The sequence below is a fragment of the Podarcis gaigeae genome (assembly GCF_964106915.1).
Source record: "Podarcis gaigeae genome assembly, chromosome: 1".
In the NCBI taxonomy this organism is placed as follows: domain Eukaryota; kingdom Metazoa; phylum Chordata; class Lepidosauria; order Squamata; family Lacertidae; genus Podarcis; species Podarcis gaigeae.
Window position 1 is genome coordinate 77,726,202 of NC_139678.1, and position 20,117 is coordinate 77,746,318.

General features: G+C 46.4%; 1 protein-coding gene across 3 annotated transcripts; it reads left to right on the top strand.

Annotated features, from left to right (window-relative positions):
* The first annotated feature begins 282 nt into the window (after positions 1-282).
* IRF7 (interferon regulatory factor 7) lies at positions 283-17,316 on the top strand. Of its 3 annotated transcripts, none has more exons than XM_083757032.1 (12): positions 283-624; positions 3,296-3,437; positions 4,555-4,720; positions 5,422-5,617; positions 6,228-6,313; positions 7,587-7,635; positions 9,916-9,999; positions 10,426-10,647; positions 11,236-11,448; positions 11,845-12,228; positions 14,840-14,958; positions 16,672-17,316. In XM_083757032.1, the coding sequence occupies exons 2-12, from the start codon at positions 3,415-3,417 to the stop codon at positions 16,816-16,818; spliced, it is 1,689 nt and encodes a 562-aa protein (XP_083613158.1). In that variant the 5' UTR covers positions 283-624; positions 3,296-3,414; the 3' UTR covers positions 16,819-17,316. The 3 variants fall into 3 exon arrangements, with proteins under 3 accessions (XP_083613158.1, XP_083613159.1, XP_083613157.1); XM_083757031.1 differs by having other exon boundaries at positions 284-624; positions 7,584-7,635; XM_083757033.1 differs by lacking the exon at positions 10,426-10,647 and having other exon boundaries at positions 7,584-7,635.
* The last annotated feature ends 2,801 nt before the right edge of the window (positions 17,317-20,117 follow it).

The following is a 20,117-nucleotide window of genomic DNA, read 5'->3' on the forward strand; positions in this document are numbered from 1 at the left end:
GGCGCCGGAGGGATTTTTGCACCACTGCGCCGGATATGCTTAAGACGGCCCTAGCCGGCATGCAGCGGCGCAGGTCGTTGGCAAAGTTTTCTTGTGCAGTGAGGTGGCTGCTTGCCAGCAGAAGTGAAATCATTCCAGCCCTTCTTTGAGGGCGCATTTGTGGTCCTCCTGTACAGCAGCTAGACTCTCTCCTTCCAAAAAAAGAACCTATGTGCTTTCTAAAGGGCGACCAGCAGGCAAGCCACGTGGCCCGCCAAGATGCTCCTCAGAAATGAAACTTAAGTTTTCGTTGATATCATGTGATTTACAGGGACGGAAACCGCCGTATATGGTCAGGGGAGACGAGAAACGCCGGTTTCGTAATAGGGAGCGGTGTAATGCGCTCCGGCGAGGATTTTGTTTGGGAGGAAAGAAAACACTCCGTGGGGCGGGGCGCGCCCGTGCGCCCGTTCGAAAGGCGGCTGCCTCTGATTGGCCGACGCTGACGGCCTCGGAGCCATTCCGAGCCAATGAAATGCGTCCCGGCTTCTCTTATAAGCCGTCGCCGGAGGGGGCGTGAGCGTATTGATGTCGCCAGAATTCTACTACCTGCCGCGCAATAGAAAACACCTGGTAGCAGTACAGGTAACGCACCTTTATATTGGGCGTCTGGAACCGGGGGTGAGGGTCGCTGAGGTAGAGCAGCTTCAGTGCAGAGCGAGGGAGGAATGACTTGCATCATTTTCTGTCTCCCTCGTTTTAATCATAACATGCACACTTACCTGAGAGTAAGTCCCGGGGAGGTCAGTGGGATTTGCTGCTGAGTGTAGGATTGCAGCAGCGAACCTGTCGAAGGGCAGCTCATAGTTTTGCGCAGGCTTTCTAGTGTTGCTCGCGCGAGCACTGCCTCGCTCTTGAGAACCATTTATAAGGCTGTTTGGTAAACCGTATTATTTACCCCGTGGAAGCCCCCGTAGTTGAGTTTTATGCTGACATTATCTGTTGTTTGCGCGCCTGACCCGAGGAGCAGCTCCCTGCGTGCCTGCGCTGGTCGAACATATTCAAAGTTAGCATGCTCGTGCAATCCCCACCTGCCCGATGTGCACACTGTCAAATGGCTTGTAAGGACTTTCTATCTGGAGGCTACACGTGTAGGCAACTTTGGGGCAGCACGTGTTGGTCAGACGAGCACACAGTGGACAGCAGTTGCTGCTGCGATCACTGTCTTCCCCCCATCCCCAGGGGGGTAAGAAAAATTACATCTGCGCAGACATAGATGTACAGGAGTGGTAAAATAGCTCCTGGGGTGTAGGGAAAGACATACCTTCTATAGAGGAAATTCACCAAGGGTAGCCAATGCTACCCTTGGGATGTTGTTGTTGAGCTACACTACAGCTACCAGTGCCAGCCAGCACGGCCAGTGATTAGGGATAAGAGTTGTCCTGCAGTAGCACCTGGAGGGTAATGTCCTGGCTAGGCCAGAGATATTCTATGCCTCGTCCCTGGTACAGAACAGGTTGTAGGAATGAGAATCCCTGGCACAAATTAAGCCTTGCATCATGTGTACCAGCACTGATGCAGTAGTTCCCTGGTCAGACTTAAGTTGCCTTTTAAAATGCCTAGCAGTATAGGTTGCTTCTGTATTTTTGCAAGAGGGATCATAATTCCTCAGAAGAGGACATTGACACTGAACTGCAGAACTGCTGTGTCAATAGGAAGAAAATATTGCAACAGAAGTCAACCAGGACAGTGGCATGAGAATCCCTGGCACAAATTAAGCCTTGCATCATGTGTACCAGCACTGATGCAGCAAGATATCTTCATCCTAAACTGCTGAAAATGTTGTTAGGAGGTGCACTTTTGTGCAATAAGTGAGGCTGAAATGTGTGGCTATGGCTGTTTGGAAAATTACTATAAGTTTTAGGGTTGGGAGTAGTTTAGATTTTTGCAGTTCTCAAGCAGGCTGAATTAGGCAGCACATTAGTAAATGAAATGATTGCAAAGACACTGACTGTCTAGTCATAATAATAGACTATGGTGTAATGTTTTTAAGCAGATGTGAACTTTGGGGTGCATCTGTGGTGGGGGGATTTTTTAATTTTATTTTTTGCCTCAAGTGGCAAATATCCCCAGCTTGCCCTGACAGGACTCCTTTTTTGCTCTTGGACCACATTGCAGCTTTTTTTTGCCATTATATGCTTCTGCATCTAGTATGTGGGTGGGGAAGCACTTTTGTAGTGGTTCTGCTCTTATATTGCCAGATTAGTTCCATAGACCAGTGTTTCCCAACCTTGTGCCTCCAGATGTTTTTGGCCTACAACTCCCATCATCCCTGACCACTGGTCTTGCTAGCTAGGGATGATGGGAGTTGTAGGCCAAAAACATCTGGAGGCACAAGGTTGGGAAACACTGCCATAGACATTCGCTCTAAGTCCCACAGGGATCTTATTTACTCTCTCACACATGCTTCTTCACAGCTGCAGGGAATTAGGTCATCATTGGAATATGAAGGGACAGTTAATTTTATTTCTCCTTTCCATCTGAAGCAGCTGTGGAGGCTTTTCTGCCCTGGAAAGTGGCTGGGTGAGGTCAGATAAGTTGAAACTCATCGCAGACAAGAAAACGGCTGATGGTTTGATAAAGGAGAAGTAGTGCAAGTCGTTATTCTGGGTGGTGTTGGCGCACTTCCTGAAGTGCAGCACTCCTATTTTTCTCCTGAATTCTCAAGTAGATGCTGTTCAAGGATGTGTTTATCAGCCCTGATTAATATGCCAGTTGCACCTTGTATTGTAGAAGAGCAACTTTATTGTGGGAGGGGGAGTGGAAGTTCTGGTAATAATTCTGAGAGATTGTGATAGTTGCTGGTGGTTCATGTTGCTGTTATTATGGTATTTAGCCTCATAGAGGACCATCAGATTTTGCACAACCTAATGCAGAGCTTTCCAGACTTTTCATGTTGGTGACACACTTTTTAGACATGCATCATTTCACGACACAGTAATTCAGTTTTACTAGCAAACCAGAGTTGTACTAGCAAACCAGTTTTACTAGCAAACCAGAGGTTAAACTAACCCCTTTCCAGCCCTGGGAGGAGTGTGGGGAGCGTTTGCACGACATACCTACACACTGCAGCTGGCACAGTGATGTGTCGCAACACACAGTTTGGAAAGCTCTGACCTAATGAATATATCCTGTGCTAACTTGGTGGCAACTCAACCATACAGTAGCTCCGTTTTCTAACATGTAATAAAACCTATCAAAATGACCAAGTCTGCTGACATGGCTTCCACCTTTTTATTTTCTCTGGTCTGTACAGATTCTGCCTCATGATCTTCCATTAGTCCACAAGACATTAAGCAGTACAAGATTCAGTGTGTGTAGCTGTCATATTTCAACTTGCCACGAGGCATATTTAAAGACTTATTTGACTCCAGAATGGCTGCACCAGCAAATGAGAGGTGAGTGTTCTTGTGGCAATCAGAGGCATGCAGGCATGGGCGGAGAGGGAGAACTGGGTACGTGCAAACACACACTTCTACACAATAACTCCTGAAGCTGTGTTGGTTGAGTTTGTCAGCCAAAACTGACAATTCTGTCTGCTTGATATAGGATGGCATTTCACACACACACATTGCATTTATTTATTTATTTATTTAGTAGCAGCCCATATTAACTAGAACATGCTCAATCGAGTCCTACACGTTTACTTGGAAGTAAGCCAATGTGTTCAGTAGGGCTTACTAGTAGTAATTGAGTTTTGGGAATGCAGACCTTACTGCATGAGATGCCAATGACCAAACAGTAGCGCCATTGAGGGTAGCTAAAATTGAGGTAAAACTTAATATAATATGTCCAGTGTTTGTTCTGCTACACTTTTTTTGAGGTTGCTCCTTTGGTTTCTTGCTCCAGTTAGTTTTAGTTTCTCTTGAGTGTCAAAATCCACTTTATGGTGAGCCTGCGCTTTGGAGTTTGGGCTTAGCCAACTACAGCCCTCACCTGTGGTGAGTAGATATGTACAAGTTTCATGATTATTGCGCAAGAATCCAAGCGCACCTTCTTTACCCCAGCCTTGTGAGAATAATAATTAATCCAAGCAGTTTTCTCATCAATGCGAATCACCCTTATTTTCATGGTTCAAATGGTAGACAAGCTCAGGTTCAGACTGAAGTCCACATCCAACTCAACTGTTGCCCTCCAGCTGCTGATTTGTTGACCCTCTTCACTCTCACGTCTCTTAATGAATTATATTGCTGGGCTGTCCTGTCCTGGGGGTATCCAGGAAGCTGATGCTTTAAAAGTATTTTTGACATTTGTATGAGGAAAAGTGTTGACTTCCAAGACCAGAGCAACCTGTTGTTTATTAAGAAGTTGCTATGGTAATCGGCATCTGTTTTTGTGTAGGATCCATGTCTTTTTCTTTTTCCTAGAGGTCTGACACAAGTGATTTCTGGGGCCATTGTGCCACCTGTGCATCCATCATAATTGACGCTGCTGCTGCATGTTGTGGTGATATCTAGGCTACATTCCTCCAGTATTTTTGAACCTCCAGTTCAGTATTTCTCTTTGCTGTTTCAGGGGTCGTCAAAAGGTCCGTTTCTTTGACTGGTTGATCAATGAGATCAACAGTGGAAGATATAAAGAAAGCGTGGCCTGGACTGATGACACCCACACAACCTTTCGTATCCTTTGGAAGCACAATTCAAGGAAGAACCTCGTGGCAAGTGATTACAAGATTTTCCAGGTAATACTCTTGTTCTACTAAGGCTGACTTCTTGCATGTATTTGCCATGGCCAGATTCAGCTAATGGGTTGTGCCGTTTAAGAACTTTGGTAGTGCAATTGGGAAGTCCCCTCTCTCCTGCACCCCCACCAAATTGGCTCTGAGGGGGTTCAGGAGACACCAACCCCAGAACAGCACCAGGAGTGGGGAAGGAGAAGAGAGATCATTCCATCAGGCAAGCAGAATGATCTCTTTAATGCTACGTTGACTTCCTCCAACTCTCTAGTATAAAAGCCATTTCTGGCACCTTAAAAAGACTAACAAATGTATTGTGGCATAAGCTTTCACAGACTGGAGTACAATTTACTAGAGGCTGTAGCTGAATAATAAGGCAGATTCTCTTTTAGGCATGCAGGGTGCCCATTTCTGCAAACATGCAATGTACCCTGCCTCTGAATGCACCCTGCAACTGCTATAATTTCCATAGTGGTTGCACAGTCAATCCCTCTTCCTAGGGAACTTGGAATTGTAGCTCTCTGAGGGTCACCTAACAACTCTCAGTACTCTTAACAAACTACAGCTCCCAGAATTCTTTGGGGGAAGCCATGGCTGTTTAAAGAGGTATGATAGTGCTTTAAAAACGTGGTGTGAATGCGGTCTTCATCAGAATAGTTCTTTCACACTTTTCCATCTTTTCTTCTCCCATGTTTCTGTGTGGAAAGGCGTGGGCTATGGTCAGCGGAAAGTACAATGAAGGTGTACCAGACCCAGCCAGATGGAAAACCAACTTCCGCTGTGCCTTAAACAGTACAAAAAGATTTGAAGAAGTTGAATCTGAATACCCTGACTACCACGTGTACCGAATCATCCCCCGCAGCCGCAACTCTACATCGCCTGTTAATCCTCCTGCCAACACAAGTAAAGACAGAAAAGGGATGCAGGGTTAAGGGCTGCAAAACTTTCTTTAACACAAAGTGCTTGATAAATTGAAGGAAGTGTGGGCATCCACCACAGGCTTTCTTTATTCATGCTTCAAGGGAATTCCAGTGTCTGAAAAGATAGTAATCTCTTTTAAAAGGGATCAATTGTTAAATCACTCCAGGAATTGTAGGACTGAGAGGGAAATAAGGGTCTCCTAAAAACTCCGTGCGCTGTGCTGGTGCTGGCTCGCCAGAGCAGCTTCGTCACGCTGGCCACGTGACCCGGAAGTGTCTTCGGACAGCGCTGGCTCCTGGCCTCTTAAGCGAGATGAGCACGCAACCCCAGAGTCGGTCACGACTGGTCCGTACGGGCAGGGGTACCTTTACCTTTTAACAACTCTTAGCACCCTTAACAAAAGTTTCCAGGCTTCTCTGGGGAAAGCCATGACTGCTCAAAGTGGTATTATACTGCTTTAAATGTATAGTGCAGATGGGGCCATAGTTCTCTGCAACCAGGTCATGAAATTATGTATCATCTCATATTTGCATTTCATCCTGTAACTGTTGTTCACTGTGTCTTTTTTCCTGTGTGTCTCCTCTTCTCCAAGTCAATGAAAGTAACCATGAAGTTGATCAGTTGCATATGAGCCCCTGCAGTGAGGGATCCCCAGCTCTACACCAGTCTACATCCCAGGTACAATACAGTTGGGCACAATAGATTTGAGAGGGCTGTGGAACAATTTGAAAGCTATTCAGTTTGGAGCTGGTCAACGCATTGGTGTAGGACTCTAGACCAGGGAGTTTCTAATGAATAAACATCCAATAAGTAAGTCAATGTGAATGCAAAAATTATTGGTGGGTGAGGTGTGTTCCTTTTCCTGTTTCAACAACTCCTTGAGCAAGGGAGAACATTGCTGAAGAACTAATGGAAGGACAGGCATCTCAAGTGGTGGCAGACACATGAAGAGTCCCTGTCTGTAGGAATTCAGTCTGTTAGAGGCAGTTTCTCAGTCAACTTAAAGGTTTTTAAATTGATTAATTCGTAAACAGTGTTTGTTTCTTAATTTTTTCCAAATTTTACGTATATAAAAATAACAAAGATTATCCAGCAGCTTCAATATATGAACACATGTTCATGATGTTTTCATGGGAAGTGTATTGCAGCAAAACAGTTTATGGAGCTGCTGGTGATAATGATGTCATTGCCATGTGGCAGGAAAGAAGGAGATATGCCTGTCTTTGTGCTCCGGTGCACTAGCAAATAGTATTTGTGCAAAGAGTATTGGTCCCATTGCTGGCCAACTTTGTGCAGCTGATTACAGGAGTAAATCCAACAGACTTTCCAGACTTAATACGTACTGGACATTTTCACAGGGGATGGTTATGTTGCAATTAAGCACAAGCCACTTTAGCAGTGCATTCCTATGCAGGCTGACTCCATAATAGACATGCTTAGGAATGGATCCCAAATTTTGTATTTGAAAACGTACATTACTTTAAATATGTGTGAGAGACTCAAAACGATTGAAACCTTGCATATGAGAAATGCTCTTGAGGTTGTAGCTCTGAGGGAAGCTTCCCTCAGTACTAGGCATGCACAGCTGGTGTGAGGGAGCCTTTGCCCCCAGATGTTGCTGAACCACAACATCTGGCTGAACCACTGGCCATGCTGATGGGAGTTGTAGTTCAGCAACATCTGCAGGGCCAAAATGCTTCCCAATCCTGAACGTAAGACAGTTTGGAAGGCCCAGACTAGTTCTTTTCTTTGTTTGGCCTAACTTCAATTTTTGCAAATTAAAAGGCAAGGCTGTTGCTCTGAATCACAAGAGTTGAAAGACGACTGATTACTAAAAATGTTGAAAGTTCCTGGGATAAGCTGCAATAGTATCATTTCAAGATGCTGAAAACAGCATCTTTTGTATGTATGGTCGTCTTGGAGAAAACTTTATTTTTCTGGTTTACAGCAGGAGATCGATGATATTTTTAAATCCCTGTCACTGGAAAATCCATGCCCAGGTAAGCTGTCAAAACTTGAATGCTCTTTTTCTGGTTTACAAACATAAATTTGGAGTAGATGCTTAGAACATATTTTTGCTATATTTATTCATTTATCACATTTGCATTCCAACTTTCTTCAAGAGAGCATACATGGTTCTCTTCGTCCCCATGTTGTCACCCAGTGAGTTTTATAGTTGGGCAAGACTTTGAACTGTGTTGTCCTAGTCCGGTACTCTAACCACTACACCACATCGGAATGAAACATGCTACCATTGGGAAGCAAGCCTATCCCTGTAGGATCACAACACACCCAGCACAGCAATTGAAAAATATCAGTTGATATTGGAAGATCCACTGGAAGTTCTAAAAAAATGAAAACCCGCACATGAATCCCTCATCCAGCCATTTGGAATTAGGGGCTGCTCATGCAATTTTCCAAGCCTGGCATATGGCTTGCATCAAGCCATTTTGCCCACCTCATTAAAAGAAATAATGACCAGAGAAACTAGAGAGAGAGAAAGAAGCTTCACAAATGAGTGATTACTTTTGGAACTGTTTCAATAAAAGGATTTTGAATATGTATACACTTTAAGCTTTAACATGGAAACGAAAACAAACAGCATCACCACTGTGCAGTTTCCTGCTGGGCACTGGCCTTTACATATCACTTTTTAAAAAGCTTTGGCAGATGCACAGACAGTTCCCTAGCCCCTGTGGCAACTGAAAAAATCAAGGCATCCCCTTGTTCTTCTGACAAATGGGAAACCGCTACCCTATCTTGTCCAGAGAGGCGCTTTCCAGGGGCGTTTTGCTGGCAGTTGTTGGAGGTGATGCTGAACTAGATGTGACTCTGATTGGATTCAGAACGGTGCTGTTTTGGTAGCTTGCTGAAAACACATGGCAGTCATTCATGCCTTGATAATCTTACAGCTTAATTCTTGTAATGTGCTCTGTGTGGGGCTGCCTTGGGTTCAGTCCAGAAGCTGCACTTGGTGCAGAATTAGCTACTAAGCTGCTAATGGAACTTAATTGTCTGCAGTACGTAACACTTGTTTTTTAGGATTGTGCACTACTATGCTACTAGTCCTAAAAAAAAAGGACTAGTAGCATAGTAGTGCACAATCCTAAAAAAAAAAAAAAAAAGGTCTAAAGGTCGGCGGTTCGAATCCCTGCGGCGGGGTGCGCTCCTGCTGCTCGGTCCCAGCGCCTGCCAACCTAGCAGTTCGAAAGCACCTCCGGGTGCAAGTAGATAAATAGGGACCGCTTACCAGCGGGAAGGTAAACGGCGTTTCCGTGTGCGGCTCTGGCTCGCCAGAGCAGCGATGTCACGCTGGCCACGTGACCCGGAAGTGTCTCCGGACAGCGCTGGCCCCTGGCCTCTTAAGTGAGATGGGCGCACAACCCCAGAGTCTGGCAAGACTGGCCCGTACAGGCAGGGGTACCTTTACCTTTACCTTTATGCTACTAGTCCAGGTTTAAGTATTGGTCTATAAAACCTTGCCCCCTATATACAGGTGTGGTCGGGGTGGAGTGTATGCCCGCACTGCCCAGGGCGGGCACGAAGACTGCACCCCCGAGGGGGGAGGGGCGTGGAGTACACCCTTCCATGCACCACAGTTCAGGGTTGGAGATGGGCGGGGAAGCTGCTGCCCACTCTCCTCCTGCTCTCTGCCACCAAGTCAGGCCTTGCAGCAAAGGAGGGTGGGCATTGACGCCAACTCTCCTGCTATCTGCTGCCGGGTCAGATTTGACCCAGCCACAGAGCCACTACAGCTGGGTGACCAAGGAGCCACTACAGAGCCACTACAACTGGGTGACCAGAAGAGCTGCCGCTGCCAGGTTTGAGGTGTGCCACGGCCAAGGAGGGGTGGGCGGCAGCGCTGCCATCCACTCGCCTGCTCTCCTCCCCCGGGTCAGGCCCAGGGAGCGGAGCTGCACCAGCCACAGGCGGCGCAGTCAAGGCGCAGCTCCTCTAGAGTGGATTTGATAGTTGGTTTGATTTTTATGAGCTCATATTCTGGAGGGCAAGGGACACACACTGAACCTGGGGGTGGGCATACAAAAGAGATACAAAAGGATGGGGGGTTATTTATCACATACTTGGCACTGGCTTCCGTTTTGTGGGCTCTGTCAGCATATCCTCCTCCTCTAAACTTGCATGAGAAAAAGAGAGAATTTCAAAGGCGTTAAACGCTTTAAAATTAGGTCTGGTGCAGCATCCACATCAACATCGTTCTGAACCAGTATAGACTTCATCTGCCCAAATGCATCACTGCTCATGCCTGTTTTACCATCTAGATGTGCTCCAGTGGGTTTTGCAGCAAGCTGACATGGATGAAGTTTCACAAGTCTCCTGGGCCCCTGTTCCAGAACATCCTCTAGGTAGGTCTGGCTGTGGGCTTGGCAAAATCACCTTGCATCTCTTCCTCAGCCTCTGAGTCCTAAGGATGGCTACACATTTCTGTTTCTGGCTGCTGCTCAGATACTTTTAATAACAAATGTGATCTCATGCTCAGGGGCTTTAATGGGCAATATTTCGTGTGTGTATGTGATGGGGAGTGAGCCGGTGCAGATAGAACCTATATATCCCTACATCTTTCAAAATTTGTTCAAAAGGCATGGCATACAAATTTCACATTGTCTTGTGCTTAATTTGTTATAAAGGCTAGTGTGTTCTCTTGAGTTGCATTACTACTACTACTACTACTACTACTATTTTATTTATACCCCATCCATCTGGCTAGTTACTCTGGGCAGCTTCCATCATCTCCCTTCCATTGATTTGTTTCTTTTCTACCCCCAATACAGCAGGGGAAGTTGCACATACAATCCCTTGTATCGACCAAAACAGCTGCTTGCCTCTGGTGCCTGGAGTAGTGAGTGAACCACTGGCAAATAACTGTTGTAAAGTAGCAGATGGCTGGCTGGCTGCACATCCACCAAATGTGAATTCCCAGCCAATTGCCGTTCATCCACTGCAGCATCCTCAACAAAATAGACCTCCTGGGATAAATCAAGCTAACCATGTGGGTGAGTAGAGTTACTCTGCAGTCTGCATGTTTGAAATTGTTCCAAAATGAATAATTGTGCTAAAAAGAAATTTTACTGAGCTGCACAGTGGTTTTTGGAGCACTGGAGAGATTGATTCATTGGATCGCCATTTGATTCCTGGCACTTGCATATGATAAACTATTTTAAGATTTTCAGCCTGCTTGAATTAGTATCAGATGTCCAAAGCAAATATGGTAGTTCCTAATGAACAAAAAATCCAGAACGGACAAGGTGTAGCAAAGCCCCTGATTTGCTTTAGCAACAAGCAGAAGACTGTGCTTACCTCCAGACTGCCAGTAGTTTGCCCCAGGGATTCAATTGCATACCAGAAATTTAAGTTTGTGCCATTAAAGTGAATTAAAGCACTCTAGTGCAAATAATAATAATAATAATAATAATAATAATAATAATCCACTTTAAAGAGAAACCTTGACTTTTTGCAAGTAGGAAACTGAGGGGGAAATGCACTAAAAGTGTTGGGCTAAGAGGGCACCAGGTCAGCAAGGGCTGAGCTAGGGCATGCATAACATTTGTTAGAATTCCCAAGGTGTTCCTCTTCTGTGCTAGGAGAAGCCCTGTATAATAACAACTTCATTGAACACGTTTTCCTGAATGAAGAACCTCAGGGAAATGGAGTGATGAACAACCTGTCGAGAAATGACTGCCATCTGTTTCCAAACCAGCAAGCCATGGTGGAACAGAACACATTTGCACCTCCAATTGCCCCCTTTCCACTAGAGCAACCCCCCCTTCATGCTGCTCCACTGCAGAACAATGCAGGTTAGTGAATGCATTCTATTTTTGAGCAAGTCCAAAACAAATGTGGAATCATGAGGGGAGCGGGTGTAGGTCTCTGGGCAGCAAGGTCTTAAAGAAGAGGGCCAAACCTCTACAGCACTGTAGGGAATATATGCTGTTTGCTTAGCTATAGCTTATGTGCAGCAGAGCTGTACTGCTAACTGCCTTAATTTAGCCACGCGGATGATAATATAGCTTCCTTTCTGTTGGATATGATGGTTCTATCAATGTACCTGCCGCTACCACCAAATAGCATTTTTCCTCTGTCGGTGTAAGTGTTGTGCTGCGCTGCAGATGGCTTGTCAGCCTGCACCCCTTAGCAGGCATGGAGCTAGTAAGCTTCCCCCACTGGATTAAGCATGTCCTTGTCTCTTTCAGGATGTGCCCCTCTCAATCTGGATGTCTCTATCTACTACCGCGGGAAGCTGCTGCACGAAGCAGGAGTAGAATTTAATAGCTGTATGTTCACATACAACCCATCCTATGAAATTGGAGGAAACCCGCAGATACAACATGTTCTATTTCCAAACCCGGAGATCCTTCCTGATCAAAAGCAAGTTAATCATACCTTGACACTACTGAAGAATGCGGGTCTGCTGCTGTACCAGAAGAACAATAAGATCTGTGCCTGGCGAATTGGTCGATGTAAGGTCTTCTGGGCTTTCTCCAAAGAATTGGAACACACAGCACTGCGTCCTCCACCCAGGCTGTTGGGACGGGAGGAAGAAACTGACATCTTCAACTATGAAAGATTCTGTCAAGGTGATTCTCTAGGAACATGGTATTTCCTCTGTGGGCACGAAATTAAACTGTGTGTTAATGCATGACTCATTTAAAAACAGGCGCATGATGATACAGTTGTGAAACTGCTTTTGTTGAGTCATGGAGAAAACACCTGAGACAAGGGTCAGGCCCAGAGGCTTTGATTTGGAACCCTTATGTGCATTAAAACCTCCCCAGTGTCATAAAAGGCCTCCCTTAGGGAGCAGTAAGACTTTTTGCTTAGCTGTAATTTGGCCATAATACGGTATTTCAAAAGTGCTTTGTGCAATGAATGGTGTTGGGTGTTATCAGTAGCCTGTGACTTTCATCCTACCCAGGCTTTACCATTTCAGCTTTTATGGATATGAGTGAGATGAGGCTGTTATTGGGTGCAGAATGTATCATTCTCAGAATCTCTGCTCCCCACCCCTTTTTTGAAAGGAACGTTCTAGTCCACAAAGCTTCAGAACTTGGAGCAATAAGCAACAGGTATGGTGAGTTGAGGAGCATGTCTTGACACACAGTTTTGACTGCTTACTGCAAGGTACACATGGCACTAATTGTGGCCCATTTTCATTACGCCTGTCAAGCTTCTGGCAGTGCCGAAGTGAAGGAGAACAGTAATGCTGCTTAATATTTTTGGAGTGGTTTAGAGAATATGAGGCAGTTCACAATACCCTATTTTAGTAATTCTTACAGTGAGCCAATAAGGTAGGTCAGTGTTGTAGGGGCTAAGAACTGAGCATCTGACCCTAAGGTCAGGGGTGAAGAACCTCTTAGCCTGCCAGGAGGTCCCCTTTCACCCACAAGACCTTACCCTAAGCTACACCTGCCCACCCATCAGCTGACACCACATCGTCTGATGGGTGCAAAGGCAGGGTTAAATCCTGCATTGACTACACATACCTGTTCACAGCAGAGAGCAACAGCACACAGCCAGATTGAAACCAATTCAGTGAGGGGTTTGAATCACAGTCCCCTGCTTAAAACAGAGATGGCTTCCCCTATTGTATTAGCAGAGGTTACAAAGTTAACCTGCTATTCCCTCTGCTTGAGCAGGAGATCTCCACTGTTCAGTCTCCGCTGTTTTTGTTATTAAACTATGTTAACAGAACTCATCCACACTTCTGCTTGTCCCTTGCTAGGAAGCACGTGTCGGAGCAGTTTTATGCTTGACCCATACTTTCTAGGCATGGATCAGAGCAGTTTTGCCTTTGCCCCACTCCTTTCCCAGGGAATACCCGCTCTTTAGTGCTAAGTCAGAGCAAATGTCAATCCAGAGAAAATCTGGATTGCCATCTGCTCCGATTGAGTGCTAAACAGTGGGTTTCCTGTGGAAAGAGGAAGTGTGGATAAACCCACAGTTCAGACTCAGTTGTCACCTGTGTATAGAAGTCCAGTCCTACACGTTAAATCTCTATATGCTGTTGCAGTTGCAAATTGACACTTGCAAACTTGGGTGAAGAGCTTATTGATTAACTGAAAATCACTTCTGCCTATATCCTCCTGTTATTCCAAAGTTATTTTCACATAGAAGGCTTATATTGATTTCTTCTTAAACTGGCCTATAATGCAATGCAAACATGTCTAAATCTATATTGCCTAGAGCAGGGATAGCAATATGATGCTGTCAGGACTGCCGCTAGGTCCCAGCTCACAGAGGACCAACGCCCAGTGGATGTTATATACAAAAATCTTTATTAAAGTTTAGTTTCCATTTCCAAGCTCTGGGCGCGCAGCCCCACGTCTCGACGCTAGACCGGCTAAGTCCCCTCTGACTCACTGCTCCACCCACACCAGTTTAAGATTCTAGCCCGGCTCCACCTCCTACGCTGCTCTTTCCTTCGCTGGGTCTTTCTGCCCTCTGGGGTTCCCTCCTTCCTGGACTCCTCTGACGCTGAGCCTCCTGAGTCTTGCCCCTCCCTCCGGCGGGCTTTAGGACCTGGCTCCCTTCCCGGGCTCCCCGCTGTGCCGCGCTCCTGTACATTTGAACTTGGCGCGCGCGCCCAGCCGGTTACTTTCCTTCTGACCGTTTCCCCGCTTCCTGATGTGGGCGTTGCCAAACCTGACTCCTCTCCTCCCTCTGGTGGTGAGGACACTGGTCCCGACTCCTGGGACTCCCCCTCCCCACTGCGCTCTGGTGGAGAAGCTGGTCCTGATTTCCAGCTGCTGCTCAGGGACTCCCCGCTAGCCCCTTCCTCCTGGGGCTTCCCCCCTGGAGTCCCCTTCGCTCTGGCCACCGGCGCTCCCTTCTGTGAGTCCTCCGATTCGCTAGAGAGGCTTGTGGAATAACTCTGGCCACTGTCACTGCCTGCGCCCCCCTCGTACTCCTCCTCCTCACTCTCCATTTGCTCCCCCTCCTGTGTCTCTCCTTCTGAACCCCTGACAGATGCCCTCCAGATGTTACTGAACTACAGCTTCCTTCATCCCTGACCATTGGGCTGGGCTGATGAGATTTGGGAGTCCAGTATTATTAATTAACCTTCACACATGACACAAGTAGCTGTTTACCAAGACAAGTGAAAACACCTTTGCTTTTTTTATTGCCCTTTCTGTTCATGGATCCCCAAAGTGACTTAGAAGAGCCTTGGATCTTTCTCTTTTGTAACAGAACTGAGGGCTTTCCGCGATGGTCAGAGATGTTCCTCTCCTGACTACACCATCTACCTGTGCTTTGGCCAGTCCTTTGCATCTGACAAACCCAAGGAATCCAAGCTCATCTTGGTGAAGGTGAGCAGAAAGCAGTCCTCTGAAGTTAACAGTGCACAGTACTGCCTTTAGGAATAAAATGACTTTCTAGTCCACTTGTCCAGACAAAATCTGAAGGCCATTTCCACCACTGGTATGGTAGCAAAGCTGGCTTGCTTTCAGAAAAGGAACCACGGTTACTCTGGACTCCCTAGCAAGCATACCTGTGTGATGCATGTGTTCACAAGGACCTTTGGAGGCAGTGCAAAGTAATGTATCCTCCAAGTAGATTAAGGTGCTGTGCATAATTGTTGCACCTTCCCATCCCCCAAAAAAGTATTTTATTCTTGTAACAACTGTGTGAAGTGGCTTAAGCAGAATGACAAGGTTGCCCAGTGGATTTTAAAATACCATATTCCAACATTTGCCAACTTGGTGCCCTCTAGATATTTTGGACTTCTACTCACATCAGCTCCCAGCTAGAAAGCATGTGGCCAGCAGAAAACCCCTTGGACCTGTGCTTTCTTGCCATCGAACAAGTGGAAGTGTGAATGAGCACTCCATGTACTTCTAAAGAAGCAGTAGCTTGGGTTTGACCAGTCCCCTGTCTTTTAGTCCTATACCTGTTCCCCTCATGACCCTTCATATTAGTGGCTTTTGACTTAATTCAAGCTCTGATGTATTCATTAACCTACATTTTTCCTGCAACAGGGGAGTGTTCAAAACGGGTTGTTCGGTGTGCATGCACACACACTAACACGCTTCTTACTACGTCTCATTGGCTTGTTGACGGCTGGCAGACATCTCTTGTTGCACTGTCTTGTCCCCCCTCCTGGAGGGAAACCAGCTCTATTTTTAGTACCTTGATATCTGTTGGAACATAATGCTGGATCCTTGGCTCACATTCTTGTTGTTGTTGTTTAGTCGTTTAGTCGTGTCTGACTCTTCATGACCCCATGGACCACAGCACGGCAGGCACTCCTGTGCCAGGCTCACATTCTTATAAGTACCTAAAACGTAAAGGTAAAGGGACCCCTGACCATTAGGTCCAGTCACAAACGACTCTGGGGTTGCGGCGCTCATCTCGCTTTACTGGCTGAGGGAGCCGGCGTACAGCTTCCGGGTCATGTGGCCAGCATGACTAAGCTGCATCTGGCGAATCAGAGCAGTGCACGGAAACGCCATTTACCTTCCCGCTGGAGCGGTACCTATTTAACTACTTGCACTTTGACGTGCTTTCAAACTGCTAGATTGGCAGGAGCAGGGACCGAGCAATGGGAGCTCACCTTGTCATGGGGATTCGAACCGCCAACCTTCTGATCCGCAAGCCCAAGGGGCTCAGTGGTTTAGACCACAGCGCCACCTGCGTCCTTGTTAGGTACTTATAAGTACCTAGTAGGTACCAAAGGGAGATTCTTATCGCTCTGCTGTTTTTGGCTTACCTGGTTGTAGGATGGAGGCAGGTAGTGGTTTTTTAGAGGGTTGGAGATGGTCTGGGAGGGGCATCCTTCTTTTCAATCCTGCTATCTCCTTTGATCAAGCAGGTTTTGAAGGCCCCCAATCCTCTCTGCCAGAAGTGCCATTTGGAGAGGAGTGTAGACATTTGGCTCTTGAAAGAATTGCAGGCAGTCTGTCTTTTGTTTTGTTTGCTGTTGGGTGTGCATATATTTTGGGGGGTTTTGAGGACAGCTGCATAGCAAGAAGGTATCTTGGAATAAGTAGGCAAGCCTTAACGAGCTTTTTTATGTCTTGCAGTTGGTGCCGATGGTTTGTAAGCAGTGGCATGAAGACCTGCAGAGGCAAGGCTTCTCATCCTTGAACAGTGAAAACTTGAGCCTGCAACTCTCCAACAGCCTGTTTGATATGATAGAGCAGCTGACTACCATGATGGAGATGGATTAGTTCATGTTTCTTGTCAAGATTTCAAATAGTAAGACTGGAGTGTGTGGGTTTGTATGTGTGTTCACATTCGCAAGGGGTCACTTCCACATTTGGCTTGCATGAGGAGCTACAGTAAAACCCACTTTTTTGGTCTCTGTATTCTGTCACCCTGCATAACTTCTGCTTTTTATCTGAGGTTGGAACTAACAGGTGCACATCACCATAGTAGTGCACTTCATAAAGCTTTTGGGAACAGGGTTACAATCAGGGTTGAATTTGCATCCTGCCCTTCAGCCCAAAAGATTCTAGGAAGGTATGTTGCAATTATAAAATAAAAATAAAAATAAACTAACAACATAAAAGTAAATATTGGGAAACAGATCATAAAAATAACAAAGCCAAAATGGCAATCTAGCAGTGTTCCAGTTCTCAGCCAGTTATATATACACCTGACAAAACAAATGCACTGTCTGTACACCATGCTAAAAACAGGGCTGTGTGTACTCCATGCTAAACAGGGGGGGAAATCTGCACCATGAGATGCAAATTCTGTGTCCTGTAGAAATTGTGCAGGTTAATCTGATTAGCACAACTTGTTCACATTTTGCATGTCTTCATGGGTAAAGCAAGATTGCTAAAGCCCTGCTCCAAACTGCTAAAAAATATTTACCCAGCCACGTCTCTGGCTTCTAAGGGTTCATCAGGCACACTTTAAATCATCTTCATGTCAAGAAAGAGAAGGTGAAAGCTGATATTCTCAGGAAGCAGAGTTCTGAGCTCAAACCACAACCTGCAGATTTCCCCCTCTTGGATGCCTTCGACGTGCGCACAGCCCTGTTTACCATGCATCTTCAAGTGAAGGAAGATGAGTTTCTCTTCCCCCGTCTCAAAGTTGTAGCTCAGTGGTAGAGCATCTGCTTTGCATGCAGAAGGTCCCAGGTTCGATCCCTGGCATCTCAAAGTAGGACTGGGAGAGAACCATGCCTGGAACCCTGGAGAGCTGCTGCCAGTCAGTGTAGACAGTACTGAACTTGATATACAGTGTCAGACCACTGGTCTAAGGCAGCTTCTTATGTTCCTATTGCCTTTTTTTTTTACCCTTAAAAAACAACAACCCAATTACTCCTTGCCCTCCACCCAGCCCTATTGGTAATGTATTGGTAAATTGTCTGAAACCGGTATGGTGTTCAGATCATGATACCGGTTTCAGACATTTTTAGCTGGTAATCCATTGCACCAGCTGAAATTGCCTGCAGACGGCAAAGTCACAGGCAGACAGTGCCTGAGAAAGGTCTGGGTGAGCACCTTCTCATGATCTACCTGCCTGCGCCTTTGAGGAAGTCCCCCACCCCTCCAGCTTCCATGAGCCAGGCTGGTATGGGGGCTCACTCAGCTAGGAGGTGGGAGGCTTCCCATCCCCCAAACTGAGCAGTTTAACGAAGCCCCGGTGCCCCTCCCGCTCACCTGAGCGGTATGGGGGCTTCGGCTGGGCAATTTATCTCGGCTGCTTCGATACATTCCAGACACCATGATAGATCAGCATATTGTGGTATTTAGCTGCTGATATATCACAGGGATACGGGTGGCGCTGTGGGTAAAACCTCAGCGCCTAGGACTTGCCGATCACATGTTCGGCGGTTCGAATGCCTGCGGCGGGGTGTGCTCCCGTCGTTCGGTCCCAGCGCCTGCCAACCTAGCAGTTCGAAAACACCTCCGGGTGCAAGTAGATAAATAGGGACCGATTACTAGCGGGAAGGTAAACTGCGTTCCGTGTGCTGTACTGGCTCTCCAGATGCAGCTTCGTCACGCTGGCCACGTGACCCGGAAGTGTCTGCGGACAGCGCTGGCTCCCGGCCTATAGAGTGAGATGAGCGCACAACCCTAGAGTCTGGCAAGACTGGCCCGAACGGGCAGGGGTACCTTTACCTTTATATCACAGTGTTGAAAACCAGGTGTTGCCCAGCCCTAGCCCTAAGGCACAGAGTGCAAAAAGAATTCGCAATAATGGTATAGTAGTTGGGGTGGGCTGTTCCCTTCATAAGTGAACTATTCCAGTCAGTTTGGCTTGCTGGGACTGAGAAGAGCTCACAGTGTGCATTATATAAAGGGTCAACGGGGCTTTTTCTGAGTTTTTTTACTTTTCTTACCTACCTACCCACCCTCCTTACCCAGGGTGCTTCTGGGTTTGCTGCAAAAAAATAAATGCAGCCATCCAGGCACCCCACTCTTGTGTTCCTTTCCCCAGAATGCTTTTCAGTGTGATCAGAAGGTGGCAGACTGCCTGAAGGCCAAGCTTTGATTTTTAGCTTTACACTCCTCCTCTCCTTCCTGAGAGGTTTCAGATGGATACTTTAAGCTGCCTGGTAGTTTGAAGGAGGGGGAGCAAACCAGTCTTCCCAGCCCCCTTTTTTTAGGTGCAAGGAGAAGTGTTTTTAGGTATTTATGATGTATGTTTTGCCTGCTCTTGGTTTTAACTATTTGTTTAGGAGAAACTCTTTGGTGCTTTGCCTGTTTTTGAAGTGGGAAGAAGGTTCTGAGCATCTCCAATTTTCCTTTTGCAGTATAGAAATTTTGTGGTGCCCATGACAGGTTCTTAGCTTTCCATATGTGCCCCAGGGCCCCCAAAAGATATGGAACCCCTGGCTCTATGGGGTAGCAGTGTAATTTGAGAAGTGAATCTCCTGCAATCTTGGTGAGATATAGGCTCAGAGAGGTGCATGCCAGCACTGTGTGTGACACAACGAGGCATCCTGAAGTGCCCACTGATATTTATACAGAGCAGTTCTTTGATGTGGGATGATGACCTCTGTCTGTCTAGCCAATTGCACATCTCGAGGGGCAAAGCAGCTCCTCCATCCACTTACGTTTGTGTCTACAAAGGAAGTGGGTGTGTCTTCAGCTGGGCAGTTTTACCTCAAATAGTTAAGATGGTTAAGATTGTGAGGGTTGCAAGCCTAGTCATGGGCAGCTGTGTAAGACATAGCTGTGCAACAAATGTGCATTGGTTTGAACTGGTGTTCTCAGCTCTGGCAGTGTAACTCTTCTATGAGGGGCTTGGGAGCCAGGGCAGGTCTTGGTGATGACAGAAAACTTACCTTGCTATATTAGTTTAAACTGCCTTCATTTGAATAGCTCCCAGGGGGCTTCCGCACAGTTGTTTTTATCTGGAGAAGGATGTCCCACACTCTTCGCTCACTTCCAGTTTAGAGGAAGTGTGTAGCAGCAGTTCTTGATGGCTAAAATCAAGACCTGCTCTTCCCTTTTGATATGATTTGGCAGTCATGTAATAACTTTACCCTAATGTTCTTATGAAGGGAATC

What these genes read in the sequence shown, in the direction of transcription:
- IRF7 (XM_083757031.1), top strand. Translation starts at nt 3,415, where the DNA reads ATGGCTGCACCAGCAAATGAGAG. An exon ending in GTGATTACAAGATTTTCCAG is followed by an intron (nt 4,721 to 5,421) that starts GTAATACTCTTG and finishes CTGTGTGGAAAG; the next exon opens with GCGTGGGCTATGGTCAGCGG. An exon ending in TCCACTGCAGAACAATGCAG is followed by an intron (nt 11,449 to 11,844) that starts GTTAGTGAATGC and finishes TGTCTCTTTCAG; the next exon opens with GATGTGCCCCTCTCAATCTG.